General features: G+C 39.1%; 1 protein-coding gene across 4 annotated transcripts in view; it reads right to left on the bottom strand.

Annotated features, from left to right (window-relative positions):
* Positions 1-14532, bottom strand: part of Agk (acylglycerol kinase) — a 74733-nt gene that overhangs the window by 42352 nt on the left and 17849 nt on the right. For all 4 annotated transcript variants that reach the window (XM_055602141.1, XM_055602142.1, XM_055602143.1 and 1 more), the window contains 3 exons: positions 9919-9958; positions 4930-5009; positions 408-483 (listed from right to left, as the gene is read on the bottom strand). In XM_055602141.1, coding sequence (XP_055458116.1) covers positions 408-483; positions 4930-5009; positions 9919-9958 — 196 coding nt within the window. The remainder of the gene's footprint in view (positions 1-407; positions 484-4929; positions 5010-9918; positions 9959-14532) is intronic.

Raw genomic sequence — 14532 nt, 5'->3', positions numbered from 1 at the left:
TTTGTTACTCACAGGAAGACCCTCAAACATAAAGTATGTGCTATAAAGTAGCTTTGGGAGGACCCTAGATGGCTTTGAAATAGGAACTGGTCACCAAATAGGCCAACAAATGGTTTATAGGTCATAAACATAACATGATATTCAGTAATTGATACAAATTACTTTTAGGCACACACAGAACACACACACATACACACACACACATACAGAACATATTCAATCTAGATCCAAAGACAAATCGGAAAAATTACAAAATACAGGACCTGCACCCATGTGAGCCTGTGCTCCACACACCCATCTGGGCCTGTGCTGAAATGAAAAGCTTACCTTCCTCTTAGAGGATAAGAGGAAAGAATACATCAGAAGTGGTAGTCTTGTGTGAATAAAGACTCTAGAGTCAGTCTCACCTTGATGACAGTCACATCCATACCAGATAGGTGTAAAATTGGTGCAGCATTTTTTTCAAAGAGACTTCTGGCTTTGCTGTAGACAAAGGAAAAAAAAAAAAAAAAAGCAATATTTTAAGACACATTCTCAGGCTGAGAATAAAAACTTTAACCATGTACCCTAGAGAATACAGACTTTCTTATTTGTTCAAGTATAGGAAGTTCAACAGTGAGTTACCATAGAGAGAAAAATAGTTTGTTCCTTGTCTCATATAATCAGTTTGTATACATCTGGGATGCTACATTCTATAGACAAACAATGAACAGGAGATAGAGCGCCACTCAAAATAACAAAGCTTGATCCACTGAGAATTCCGAATGCCATATACAGCAGTGGAGCAGACAGAGCAAGACAGAAAGCAGGGATTGTCTGAAGAGCTCTCACTTTCACAGCATATGTGTCTGTTTTACTGGAACTTACTTCTATTCTACTAACAGGAGTAGAGGTACTAACTGTAACATTATTCACATGGCCCAGGGGAACAAAACAAATGTATTTAATCCTTTACTAATCAGCACGATCTTCTAGAAGAAGAGACATCATTTTTTAATGCTTAAACGCTACAGGTCATTCCAAATCTTTAAATCTGTAAAGATAGGTCAAAAGTCTTTTTCATGACAGCTGAATTTTTGCTAGGAAAGGGAAAGTCAAAGGTATTTATAAGCATAGATGACTAACGAGGATAATTAATGAGAAGCTGGTTGACATCTCCCAAGCCCAGAAGCCTGTTGCTGTTCCTTTAGCACTTTATTTACCTGTCAATCAGCAATCTTTTCAACATATGGTGAGGATAGCTTTCAAAACTATCTTTAGAACTAGATAAGACGCTTACAGAGATACCAGTTCTTATTAATTCTTGATTCCTCCAACTTCTAGGCTATTTCAAAGGTATTTACTAAGTACCTCATGAATTAGAGTACAAATAAATGAGTGAATAAATCTCCAAATGTAGACAGGTAAATACTGAGGAAAGACAAAACAACATGACTGTGATGCTCTACAATCAGAGAAATCATTAAGCAACCTTTGGATGGGTTTGTGGATTTCTCATAAACATCATTCCATAAGTGCACTCCTGTTCAATTCAGGTCAAGATTCAAGAACACTCTAGGGATCAAAGGCAGAAATAGCAAAACATCTCTCCACATAAATGGCAGAGTTGAAATCAAATAAATGTCAAAATATACCAACTAGTCAGCCTGTCCTTTACCCTGGTATTTACAACTATCCCACCTATCTCACGTACACCCATACACACAAAATGAAAACAGCATTAAAACATCTAACTTCTATACACAGATTCACTTAGCTATCTGTCTAAAACAGGTTCCTTAAAAACAAATGATCCATGCTTCATCTTTCTTAAGGATATTTATACGAGAAGTACAAAGGCAACTAATGAGGACTACTTAAGAGTTGAGCACAGAAAAAATTCACCATCTTCACTGAAAAGCTAGAGCCACTAAATGGCAACAAAACAAACATTCCTTGTTGTGAACTAAGAGAGAAACTGAAAAGATTGCACAAAATTTCACAAGAACCATCAGCCCTAATTGAGAATACAAGCAAGTTAAATATTTGCCACCTTCTCTGGTGCTTGACTAATTACTAGAATCAATATGAAAAGCTACATGGAAACAAATTCCCTCTTTCCCCCTCACCATTTCTGCACTCTAACCCAGAGATAAAGGGTGAATCTAGGGACACTGCAAGGGATGCTCTCACTGCTGGAATGATCAGAACAGAACTGCTGGGAGTGGTCAGATCTGTTTCCTAAAAGCAAAACTCTGACGAGGTCTGAAGCTGCCATGTCATCTGCCATAACACATGTGTACCTCCTGTGAGTTTAAGACAATAATCTGAACATTTGTTGTTCATTCACTATATGATGCCACAGGTTCAGGAAATCTCTAAAATAAAGCAAAAAGACTTTTCTTCAGATTGACAAACAATTGCTGCCAGTAAGAAATACATTATTTATTACATAATTAAGGGTGCAATAGCACCAGGTCTGAATAAAAACTTTATGTACTTATGGCAATTTCTAGACTCAGGAACTACACAAGATAATTACTTCTTTAATGTATTATTTATTAACACTAAACACATAGCTATCTTATTTCTTAAGGTTCTATTGAAGTTTTAAACCAGTCCTACATAATGAGATAGCTGTAAAATAAATTATACATTTTGTGTTAGTGCATGGCCACGATGAAAAAAATGAGGCCATTAAATAGTAAAAGCTTTAAAACCAAAGGTGCTGGGGAGTTTCAGAGTCTCCGTGTCCTAGATGCATGCAGGGATCCACTTGGTTATAGGAGGTCATCTATGGTGGCACTTTAACCTTTCTTTAGAAAAGTACTGCAAACAAGTACTGCAAACAAGAATCCACTTTACTTTTAAAAAGCTAAATGGGCTATGATGTCTCAGTGATGGTTAAGGCTAGCTGAACAAGCTCAGGACTTGGAGTTCAGATCCCCCAAACCCACATAAGTGCCCGAGGGTGTGACGGCCAGCTGAGCCTCTGAGACAGGGACAGGGGATCTCCACAGGAAACTGGTTAGGGACAGCAGCCATTTTGACAAGCTCTGAGTCTGACTCACAGACCTCACCTCAATGAATAAACTGGAAGAGCAATTGAAGATCAAGCTCAGACCTTTATATGCATGTGCACACATGTGCTCAGACATATGCCTCCCCATACACACACTCACATGGAACAGGAAAAAAAACCTTTCAGTACAAGCAGTTATATGTAAAATGTAAGAACCACCTTAATTCCTAAAAAATTAAGATGTGTATATAAAAACAATGTGGGCTAGGGAAAAAAAAACAAAACAACAACAACAAAAAAAAAAAAAAACCCAAAACAACAAAAACCCTACAACCAAGTATACCTTAGAAGCAAGAACTTACAATAGTTGATTATAATGTAAGGAAACTGCCAAAACTTTTTCACCAGAAATTAAAGATTTCTAAATGATAAGCACACAAAATAGCTACTTTTAAAGAAGGGTAAAAGGGTCCTTGTAAGAATTCTTGGGAAAAATAGGAGTACAAAGTAGAGAATATTCTGAACTCAGCTAGATACTAGTAACACACTCATAAGCACCACTGCATTTAATACAAAAGATATCCAAATTCTATATGGTGATTCTCAAGGTGTGTATTTTGGTTTAGCGTCTATTTTGTTGTTTAGTTTCATAGTTGAGTACACTGAGGATTTAGGAGGCTAAGTAACTCAGAATATTCTAGAAGCAGAAGCAGAAAAATACACAGATACACACTGAGCTCTCCACTGCTCACCAGGCCATAGTGACTGAGGTACTGGGTGTCCTGGTTGTGTTGTTTAAGGGTATAACAGTATTGTTTATTACTGATATGAAAATTGGTGTGTTTACAGAGAAGTAGCCTTAACCAAGTCCAGCAAACTTCTATTAAGCAAGGTTAATCTGCATAATCTGTAGGCACAATTTATAGAAGGGGTTAATATACCTTTCATTGTGAAGTCATGCTCAAGCTTCCCCAAAAGATCCCACAGAAACTGACTTTGGGATCCCTGCTTCTTTTTGCTCCAGAAAACAGAGCCTGAACACTTAAAAATCTGGCCCCAATTACTCATTATGGATATCATGTGACTTCAATTTTATATTATCCTACCTAATATATATTCACAAATTACTCAAATCTCAGGAAGCACAACTAATCTAGACATTGGAAACAAGAATACGTATCGTTTTTCCCCTCTTCAATTCTTTCTTTCTATTTTTTAAAAGTAAATTTAAACTTTCTTTAAAACAAGCAATGATGTTTTTTAACTTATATTTCCAACCACCTAACACTGTAAATTTTTCTTCTGCTTATGGCTTTTTTTTTTCCACACTTATGGTAGTTTTGGGTTCCTCCACACCCTCTCCTTGCCTTCACAGTACCCCTCTATTTCAGTGACACAATGGGTACAATCAACTAACCAACAAATACACTATTTCTAGCTAAAGCCCAGCTATTCTTCACACTTGATTCCCCACAATCCCTTCATACAACAGTTACTGAAAATCAGTCATTCTTATTCGTAGGTATGCTCCATAGGCCACATCCTCGTTTGGTAATAGTGAACATTACCGTCCGAGACCAGGTGCAGGTTCCCTTCTCTGGAAAGAATACACTGTCCTCCTGAGTCTAGAGTGCTTTAGGTCACCGCTGTACAACTTTGTCTATAGTGACAGCCGAACACAGTTATGCAAAGCAGGAGAACAACCATTCCCAGGAGGACCACTCCCAAGCTGATACAAATCCTTGGTGTTTACTGAACAGCAGTTTATGGCAAGGTTATTTCATAGTAACTGTTGCTTCCACTTTGAGCATGACTACCATGGCTGCAGAGTATTGGTCCCACTCATTCTAGTCCTACAGTCTAACCACCTGCCTCTGTGGGGACTTTGTCTTTTGCCTTTAGAAACTATAAGTCACAAACTGAAATACCCTTTGCAAGCTGCAGGATTGAGGAAGACTGTGGCTTTCTTCACTTGTGCATTGGGAGGAATGAGCTGGTTGCCAAACACCTAAAAAGAAAAAAAGAAAGAAAAAAAAAACAGCTTTCAAGTAAATGCTTTTCTCAATAGTGATCACATACATTTTTTTCAACCCAAAGACTTCCAGCCAAAGAACAAAAGCTCAGTCATGATCTCTATAAGAGAACTCTCATAAGCAAAATGACAAAAATGTGCTGTTATTCAATGACAATAAGCCCACTTTTACGTAAGGATAAAAACTCACTCCACTGACCCGTGGTACGATCTTTTCTCTGAAAATATTGCTGACTTTATTGCAAGTATACAACCTACAAAGCCACAGGCTATGAGAAGAGGAATTTAACCCATATGCCTTCAGTTTTCATGCTACAATCCTTCCTCCTTCAGTTCATTACTAAAATGTACTCCAGAGGAATCTATGTTACCAGCTAATTTTCACATCTAATACACAGAAGAAACCCATTACTCAAACCTTTTCTACTCTATTGGCTCCAAGGCTGAAATGGAATCAAGAGGTAAAAGATTAAATGTGAAGATTCAAACTGGCAGCAGAATGGGAGCTACTACTGTGACATCTAGACTGAAGAAGACAGATGATGAAAAGAATAATGATAGAAAAACACTAAAAGGGCAAAAACTTCAGGTCTTGGGTGTTAAAAAGCAAATCTAAGCTATGGCAGCAGAATTCTAGAAAAGAACTATAAAGTAAAGATTAGAGGAAAAAATGTTATATAATAAAAATATTGCATTAAATAACTCATTCTAAATCTGCCCACCTCCCTGATTGTCCATTAGAGGTCCTTTCTACATCTTGCTTCTGAATAAACAACCCTCTGAGCTGGGGAAATGGTTCAGTGGGTAAATAAAAAGTGCTAGTTGTGCAAGCCTTAGAAATTGAGTTGAGATCCCCAGCACCCAGGTAAAAAGTGTGTCAGTGTATGCCTATGATCCCAGTGTTGGGAGATGAAAACGGGTGGATCCTGGGTGCTACCTTGCCAGCCAGTCTAGCTGAAACAGCAAGCTCCAAGTTTAGTAAGAGACACTGTCTCAAAAAATAAGGTTGAAAAAGCTCTTGAGGATGGCATGCCAATGCTAACCTCTGGCCTCCATACACACCTGCACAGACAAGTGCGTGCCCGCGCGCGCGCGCACACACACACACACACACACACACACACACACACGCACGTTTCCCAAATACTTCAAAAAGATTTTTTCTTTATAAAAACTACCTGTCCATTTTCTTTATAAAAACTACCTGTCCTATTCTCATTGTATTCTTAGATACTGGCATTTTCCTGCTAAATCTCTAAATATCATAATTTGTTCAGTTCCAATCCATGCAATTCTAGAATGAATTAACTAACCTAGCTGTGGTTGTCTGAATGAAGATGGCCCCCATAGACTCATAGGGAGTGCCATTATTGCAGGTATGTTTTTGTTGGAGTAGGTGTGGCCTTGTTGGAGGAAGTGTGTTACTGAGGCTTTGAGGTTTCAGATGTTCAAGCCTGGCCCAGTGTGGCATTGTCTTGTTGCTTTTTGCTGATTTGGATGTAGAACTATTAGCCACCTCCTTACGACCATGTCTTACCTGCATGTGATTATGAAAATAGACTAAACCGCTGACCTGTAAGCCAGTCCCAATTAAATGCCTCCCTTTATAAGAGTTGTTATAGTCATGGTTTCTCTTCACAGCATTAGAAACCTTAACCAAAACAGAAGTTTGTACCAGGAGTAGGGTATTGCTGTGACAGGCCTGACAATGGTTTTGCCTGGAAGAATATGGGACACTTTGGCACTTTGGACTAGAAAAGTGATTGGACATTTTCCATGGGGCTTAATGGGCCATACCGGCAGGAGCATGGAAGACAGTGGTACTAAGGGTGGTTTGAACTGTGAGAACCCAGCTCAAAAGGTTTCAGAAGAAAAGAAAAGGACATTTCCAAACAACTTAGCATCAGCTGTGTTGTATGGCTATTAGTGGCTCATCTTATGCAGACATTAATGAAAAGAAGCAAGCTGAGCAAATAAAAATACAAAATGTACTGTTGGAGGAAAAATGGAGTATGAGGAAGTATAAATGGATTAAACAAAAGTGTGATGCTGAGTAGAATAAAGGTAGTGGTGGCCTTAGAGGAAGACACTACCCAGCTAAGCTTCCAATTAATGAAAAGGAATTAAAAGAAAAGCTTAGGGCCAGGTGCACACATCTTTAATCCCAGCACTAAGGAGGCAGTGGCAGGCAGATTTCAGAGTTCAAGGCCAGCCTGGTCTACAGAGGGAGTTCCAGGACAGCCACAGTTAGGCAGTGAAAGAAACTATCAAAAACAGAAAGCTGGTAAAAATTTATTTGAACAAGGGGACATGTTCTAACCCCAGCAAGCAGCAGAACTTTGCAACTTCAGCCACGTGGTCCTGAGTTTAGAGTCAAGGATACAAGAAAGAAGTTACAAAATCTCCCTCTGTAACTAAGGAAAGTCATTTTAGCCAGGCATAGACATGTCCCTTCATGGAGGCCCGGAGAGGCCATTGTGTAAAACTATAAAGGTGAAGCCTGACCTGAACTGCCTGGAAAGACCCCAAGATGTTGGAGATGCCAGAGCCATAAGATACCTGCCAAGAAGAGCTATTAAGAGTGAATGGAACCAGCCCAAGACAAAGAAGTGTGTTGTAGTCAACAAAGCTGAAAAGATTTGGAGATCTGAAGAATAATTTGATACCAGACATGGAGATGCAGAGTTTGGAGTTTGCCCAGCTGGTTTTCAGTCTTGCTTTAGCCCAGTATTTCCTCACTATGCTCCCCTTTCCTCCCTTTTGGAATGATAATGTATATCCTGTGCCACTCTATGTTAGAAGTATGTGATCTGCTTTTTTTTCTTTTTTTCATTTTGATTTTACAGAAGGTTATAGTTAAGAGACTGCCAGGAGTATAGAGACTTTGAACTGTGGATTTTTAAACATGGTTGAGACTATGATAGAATATGGGACCTTTTGACATTGGACTAACTGCTTTTTTTGCATTAGGTTATGGCTATAAGCCTATGGGGGCCAGGAAGTGGAATATAGTGTTCTGAATAAAAATGGTCCCCACAGACTAATAGAAAGTGGCATTATTGGAGGTGTGGCTTTGTTGGAGTAGGTGTGGCTTTATTGGAGGAAATGTGTCACTAGAGAGTGGGCTTTGAGGTTTCAGATGCTCAAGGTTTCAGATGCACACAGGCCCAGTGTGGCATTCTCTTGCTGCTGTCTGCCGATTTGGATAAACTCTCAGCTACCTCTCCAGTACCATGTCTGCCTGCATGCTGCTAAGTTTCCAGGCATGATGACAATGTGCTAAACCTCTGAATCTGTAAGTCAGCCCCAATTAAATGTCTTCCTTTATAAGAGTTGTGGTCATGGTGTCTCTTCTCAGCAACAGAAATCTACTAATAGAAACTCTAATAAGAGACAACCCACCAGTCAAACAAATGCCAGATTATAGCAGTAGACTGTCCCTTCTTGTCCTCATTTCTTAGTCCCTATAATTCCTAACCATACTTGTAAATTCAAGTCTCATCTATAATGGATTAAGAAGTTTATAAAAGTTGTGTTGAGTTTATATGATATTTTTAATCACTCAATAGTTTAGACTATAAGAAGAACACAGGAAAAGCAGAGAAAAGCAGAAAATCAATCCACCTTTAGTCACATTAAAGGAGCTACATGTGCAGAGGAGTGAAAGATTAGAACAGTAAGGAGGTCAGTATGTGGCAGAAGTACCTAACAAGACCTTGTTCCTGGGAAAGTAAGAGGAGGTGGAGTTCAGGATGAACAGATGCGGGGGATTCACCTTAAATAAGAGGCGGTGTATCAGCACCTGGAATTCAACATTAAGGTTTACTGGTAACTACCTTGATTTGATCATTAAGCATTGCATACATGTACCAGAGTATCATACTGAGACTTATAAGAGAGGATAAATATTGTGCAAATTAAAAATAATCCAAAAGCTTATTTTTGAGAGAGGGCCTCACAGAATAGCTCAGGCTGGCCTGAAGCTCCTGCCTCGGCTTCCTGGAAGCTGGAATTATGGGTGTGAACCATCATGTCGATATTTACGAGCTGGTACATGTGTGCAATTATAAAATTAAATTCATAAAGCATATTTAGAACCAAAGAAGGATTTATTAATAGTACCTATTGTCATTATCATCTATGAAAACACTTCAGAAATAAACATGTTTGACACCCACTTCTACTAAATGTGTTTTCTTTGCCATTTTAACTTTTATACATCTCTTTAGCCATTTCTGACATCATAAGCTTAAATGGCATGTAACAAAAAGATACTGAGTCATAGAAGTCCATCTGCAGGGCACAAATTACAAATAGGAAAGATAGCAAAGCCAGGGTCTTAAATCTGAAAGGATTTGCAATTCAACTATCATCACCACAGCCAGATGAACTGATGCTTAAGCAGGATCTCATGGAACTGGATGGCAGGGCAACGCTATGAATCAGCTATGTTAGGAAGATGGGCTTTAAATGTCGGAGTCAACAATTTTAACAAGATTTGACTTTCAGAGGTAACATCTGCTCTAAACCAGCATCCCTGGGGGCTATTCCATCAGGAATGATTCAGGATTTAGCCAGATCTTCAAGGCTAACTGCAAACACATGCCAATTCCTAGCTCTTCAGCCAGTCCGATTATGTGTTCTTGGGAGTGATCCAGAAGTAAACAAGTTTAACATGGTGGGCGTCAGAACTGTTCTTGACCAGATGGCTAACTTCCACCCATTCTACTCAGAGTTGGCTAACAGCCTGATCCATCTGGAAGTGGAGGAAATAGTCAAACTGCACTGATGCAAGACCCCATGTAAGTAAGTCCCTGGAGAAGCTGTGTCTCCTGCACCATGGAGATAAGGGGCAATCTAATTTTATCACAGGAAATGGCATTACCTGAGCTTCTTGACAGGCTGCTCTTCTTAGCAGGTTATCACTGTCAATGGAAACAAAAGAGACCCAGCATTAACATTCTTAGAGATTAAGACCCAAACAGAATTGATGGGTTAAAAAAAAAAAAAGTACCTTAAGTGAAGATTTCTTAAAGACCTGATACCAAATCAGGAGCACATTCAGGAAATACATTCTCTGAGTGAAAGCTTGTGTTAGCTATTTCCACATTCCGGTAGGCAGAACAATGCCCTAGACGCCTGAACTCCTACAGCCTAATTTCCAAAACCTGAAGATCTGTGACTCCACATGGCAACAGGGAAATGCAGATTAATTTAGGGCTTGCTTCAAGATAGTGATGGCATCCTGCATTGCTCACTAGGTCTTTTAAGCTGAGCAGCTTTTTCTGGCCTTGGTCTGGGAGGGTGATCACTTGCTAGCTTTAAAGATGGAAGGGGTTGTGAGCCCAGGAACACTGACATCCAAACTTGAAAACTCAGGAAATAGGTTCCTCCCCTCAGAGCCTCCAGAAGGAATGGCAAGCCTTGTCAACCCCTGGACTTTGGCTCATAAAATGGTTAGATAAATATTGATGGTATGTTAAACTCTAAGTTATTAGGCAACAGTAGAAAACTAATATACGTGTCTTGGATTTTTCTTATTCAATGGACATTACTTGGGTCATTTGCCAAAGCTAAATTTGATGTTTAGCTGCTTCTGCTACCATTCTGAGACTCCTATTTTACTTAATATCACTATCTTTATATCTATATCTAATATACCATAAATGGACATAAGAAGTAAAAATTTGGCTTCCAAATATGAAAACATTCTATCAGAATGCAATCATATGTTTAACATAAAGGTCTCCAAGATGTAAGAGCACATTGAATGGTGCATAGTGCCTGCAAAGACCAGTCTTCAAACCCGAGTTTGCACTTACACACTCGGTTTTGTTAAGAAAATAACAGAAGAAAAGAATTTTAAAAGAAAAAGGGGTTGCTTTACATATATTCCTTGACCACCTTTATAACACTGGAGACCTGGATCTGGCATTTTGAGAGTTATTTCAAGACTCATACTGAAAATTAAGGATGAGAGAGGATAAAAATAATCTATATATGTGGTTTGTCACAGCTGTTGCCTGTAGCCTGTCTTCCACAGTCAAGCAACACAAATTGGTAAACAACCTGAAAGCTAGGAACAATGTCCCAGGAAAATTATAATGACTCCAGTACCTCAAAAGCACACATTAATAGATTTGAGGGGCACTGATCTGTTATGAGGGCTGCTCCACAAGTGGTCCTGGCAACCAAGTTCAGGCTACACCAGGTGTGTTACTCTGCACAGCTGCCCAGGTGGCAGGGGAGTTGTGCAACCTTCTCCCCTATCCCATCCAACTCTGTTTTTCTCCCTGCATCCCTCCATCAAATGCCCCTAGAGAACCATTCCAACATTAGCAATTCAAACACATACACTACAGGGTACAAACTTAATTTTTAAAAATTACACAGTGATAAGCCTTTGCAGTTTACTTGGTATTTCACACCTATTTCCATATATACACTGGAATGGTGAAACACTGAATTCCCAGGCATCACTGGGCACAGAGTATTACCAGGTTTTTAGTAGCAATGATGACACAGTCACTAAAGCTTCCTGGACTGAATAAACCACCATCTGCTTCCAAGTAACCCCGGTAATCCTGCTTCTAGTCTTCACACCTGGATCCTCCCAAACTCATGTTTTTGATGTTTTTCCAATAGGCCGGTTTCCCATTGCTTCCAGCGTTTATCCGCTGACCTCCTTATGTACTGTCTACGCTCTATGTCCTCTCTCTATAAACAGGACAGACTCCTCTATCTTTGTTCATGTCTACCCACCTCTGCTTCTTTCCAGCAGAAATTTCCACTATGCTTGACAGACCACCAGAGGGCACTGGCTCTTCTGGGGTCATGAGCAGAGAACTCACCTTGCTTTGTTTCAACCATTATTCCCAGACACTAGCTAACAAGAACTATCCTAGTGTGTACAAGAACATACCAGTGTTTACAAGAACATACGGTAGTACGTCGGATTATTTCCCCCCAAATACTTTGTTGCTACACATATTTTGATAATTAACCAGTGAGAAATATTTTAAGATTGTATGTGTCATGTCTTTTTTAAAAATCTGCTTGATTTTTCAGAAGGCTCTTCAAAATCAAAAGAATTTTAATCTAATGTGCAAAATGGAATACTACAGGAAAGCCAGAATATGCACTGACTTAGATCGTACAAAAACAAAATCTAAATATAATCATAGTTAACTCTAATATCTAAATCATATAAACTATCTTGATCTTCCTCTCAGAACCAGGATGTTTGTAAAAGACAAATACATTCTCAAAGAAAAAAAAAAAAAAAAAGAGTCTTTACACTAAGATAGACAGTCTTTCAGTATCCTACAGACACTGGATCCAGGACACCCCTCTCCTACCACAGATACCCAAATCACTACTCAGAACATTTCATACAAGATAAAGGCTACTTATATAAACAGTGCAGTATATTGTTCAGACACAGACAAGAAAAAAAAATACATACATATTCCATATAGATTTAATTTTTTTCTGAATACTTTATCTGCAATTGGTTCAGTCCACAAATGCCAAGCCTACAGGTAGCTATAGTCACCTATATTCCGATGATCTAAAGCAAACTCTAAAAACTACTTCAAAAAAAAATTGTTTCAGAAATATAATTTTGCTAGAACTAACAAGAAAATAACTATGTGACAAAAAAACAAAGCGATTGTGATGAGCCAGATACTGTAGCACCTCTGGATGAAAAGTGATAGCTATGGCTGTAGAGAGGACTGTGGATGGCACAGACCATCTCTCCTAACCTCGTTCCCCCAACTAGTGGCTATATCCCATCCTCCAACTCCAGCAGGCACCCCCTGATAAAGCACTATCACCCACACAACTCATTAGACATGGAGAAGTCTAACTGGTACCTAGATAGAGCCCTCACCCCTACATTCTAGTCTCTTTAGTACTGGAAGATACTCTGCAGGCTACAGAAAAAGAAACATGGACACTAACCCAGCCACAAAACCTCTGACGTGCAATTTGTCCTGATTACATAATACACTAGGGCAATGGTGGCACAGAACTTGTGGGAGTAGCCAACCAGTATATGATTTGACTTGAGGCCCACTCCACAAGAAGGAACTAACACTACAACACTACTTGGGTAACCAAGAAGCAGAAACTAGATAATCCAGAGACCTACAGTAAAACCAAATGTGACTGTTCTTAAAAACAAAAACAAAAACAAAAACAAAAAAATCAATAGAATGATTCCTAATCATATTCTACTATATTCATAGATCAGTGCCTTATTCAGTCATCATCAGAGAGGCTTTCTCCAGCAACATATGGGAACAGATGCAGAGACCCACAGCCAGACATTAGGCAGAAAAAGAGTCTAAATTGGAGGTCTCCATCAAATCCCACCCCTCAGAACTCAGAGAATCCTGCAAAAGAGGAGGAAGAAAGAGTGGATGGAGGACACCAGGAGATCATGACTCTCTGAATTAACCAAGCAAGGTGCATATGAGCTCACAGAGACTGAATCAGAAAGCACAGGGCTTACATGGGTCTACACCAAGTTCTCTGCATATATATATGATAGCTATTAGATTAGCACTTTTATGGGACTCCTAGCTGTGAGAATAAGTTGGTCTCTGACTCTTTTGTCTACTCTTGAGACTCTCTTCCTCCTATTTGGTTGTTGTGTCCAACTTCGATATGAAAGTTTTTGCTTCATCTTATTATGCTTTGTTTTGTCGTGTGTGGTGTTATCTCTTAAAAGCCTATTCTTTTCTAATGAGAGACAAAAATGGAGTGGATCCAGAAGTGACTGAAGGTGAGGAGTAACTGGGAGGAGTAGAGGGACAGAAAACTATAATCAGGATATATTGTATGAGAAAGGAATCTATTTTCAAAATTTTAAAAATGTAAAGAAAGAAAGAAGACAGAAAAAGTGAGGTGATAACTGAGGAAAGGGTTAAGTTTTCCTTATTTCCCATCATTCCCTTTGATGTTGCTTTTACACTTCATGTTTTGCTTCTCCTAAAAGGTACTGGAGGTCTGACCTCCAAGAATTCAGTTATTTTATCTCTCCTCAGATATTATGGTTTAAATGTTTCAGACACCCAGTCCCCAGCTTATGGTGCTATTTGGAAAGCTATAGTACCTTAGGAGGCAGTGCCTAGCTGACTGAGGGGTCACTATGGAGTCAGTAAGGAAAGAGATCCTGTCCTTGGTTCCAGCCTGCACCCTCTTGCCTTCTGTTCCATCACCACATGCTCCCTTTATCAAGCCTTTCCCAGTATGATGGGCTGTAATCCACAAAAAAACAGTGAATTGAAGTAAGATTTCTGTCCATTGTTGTATGTTGCTTCTGTCCATTTTGGTCATAGTGATTAAGAGCAACTAATACAAATTTGGAGAAAAAATTAAAAAAAAAAAAAAAATACAAACCACCCCTGCCTTTACCCTACCATACATGGAACTGTTCATCTTGTCTTCCCTTCTGGATTATGAGCTTCTTTAATAAGGGATAATTTGCTGG

This window comes from Psammomys obesus, unplaced genomic scaffold (genome assembly GCF_907164565.1).
Source record: "Psammomys obesus unplaced genomic scaffold, mPsaObe1.curated_primary_1811, whole genome shotgun sequence".
Lineage (NCBI taxonomy): Eukaryota > Metazoa > Chordata > Mammalia > Rodentia > Muridae > Psammomys > Psammomys obesus.
Note: the sequence above shows the minus strand (reverse complement) of the source record. Positions and strands in the feature narration are given on the sequence as shown.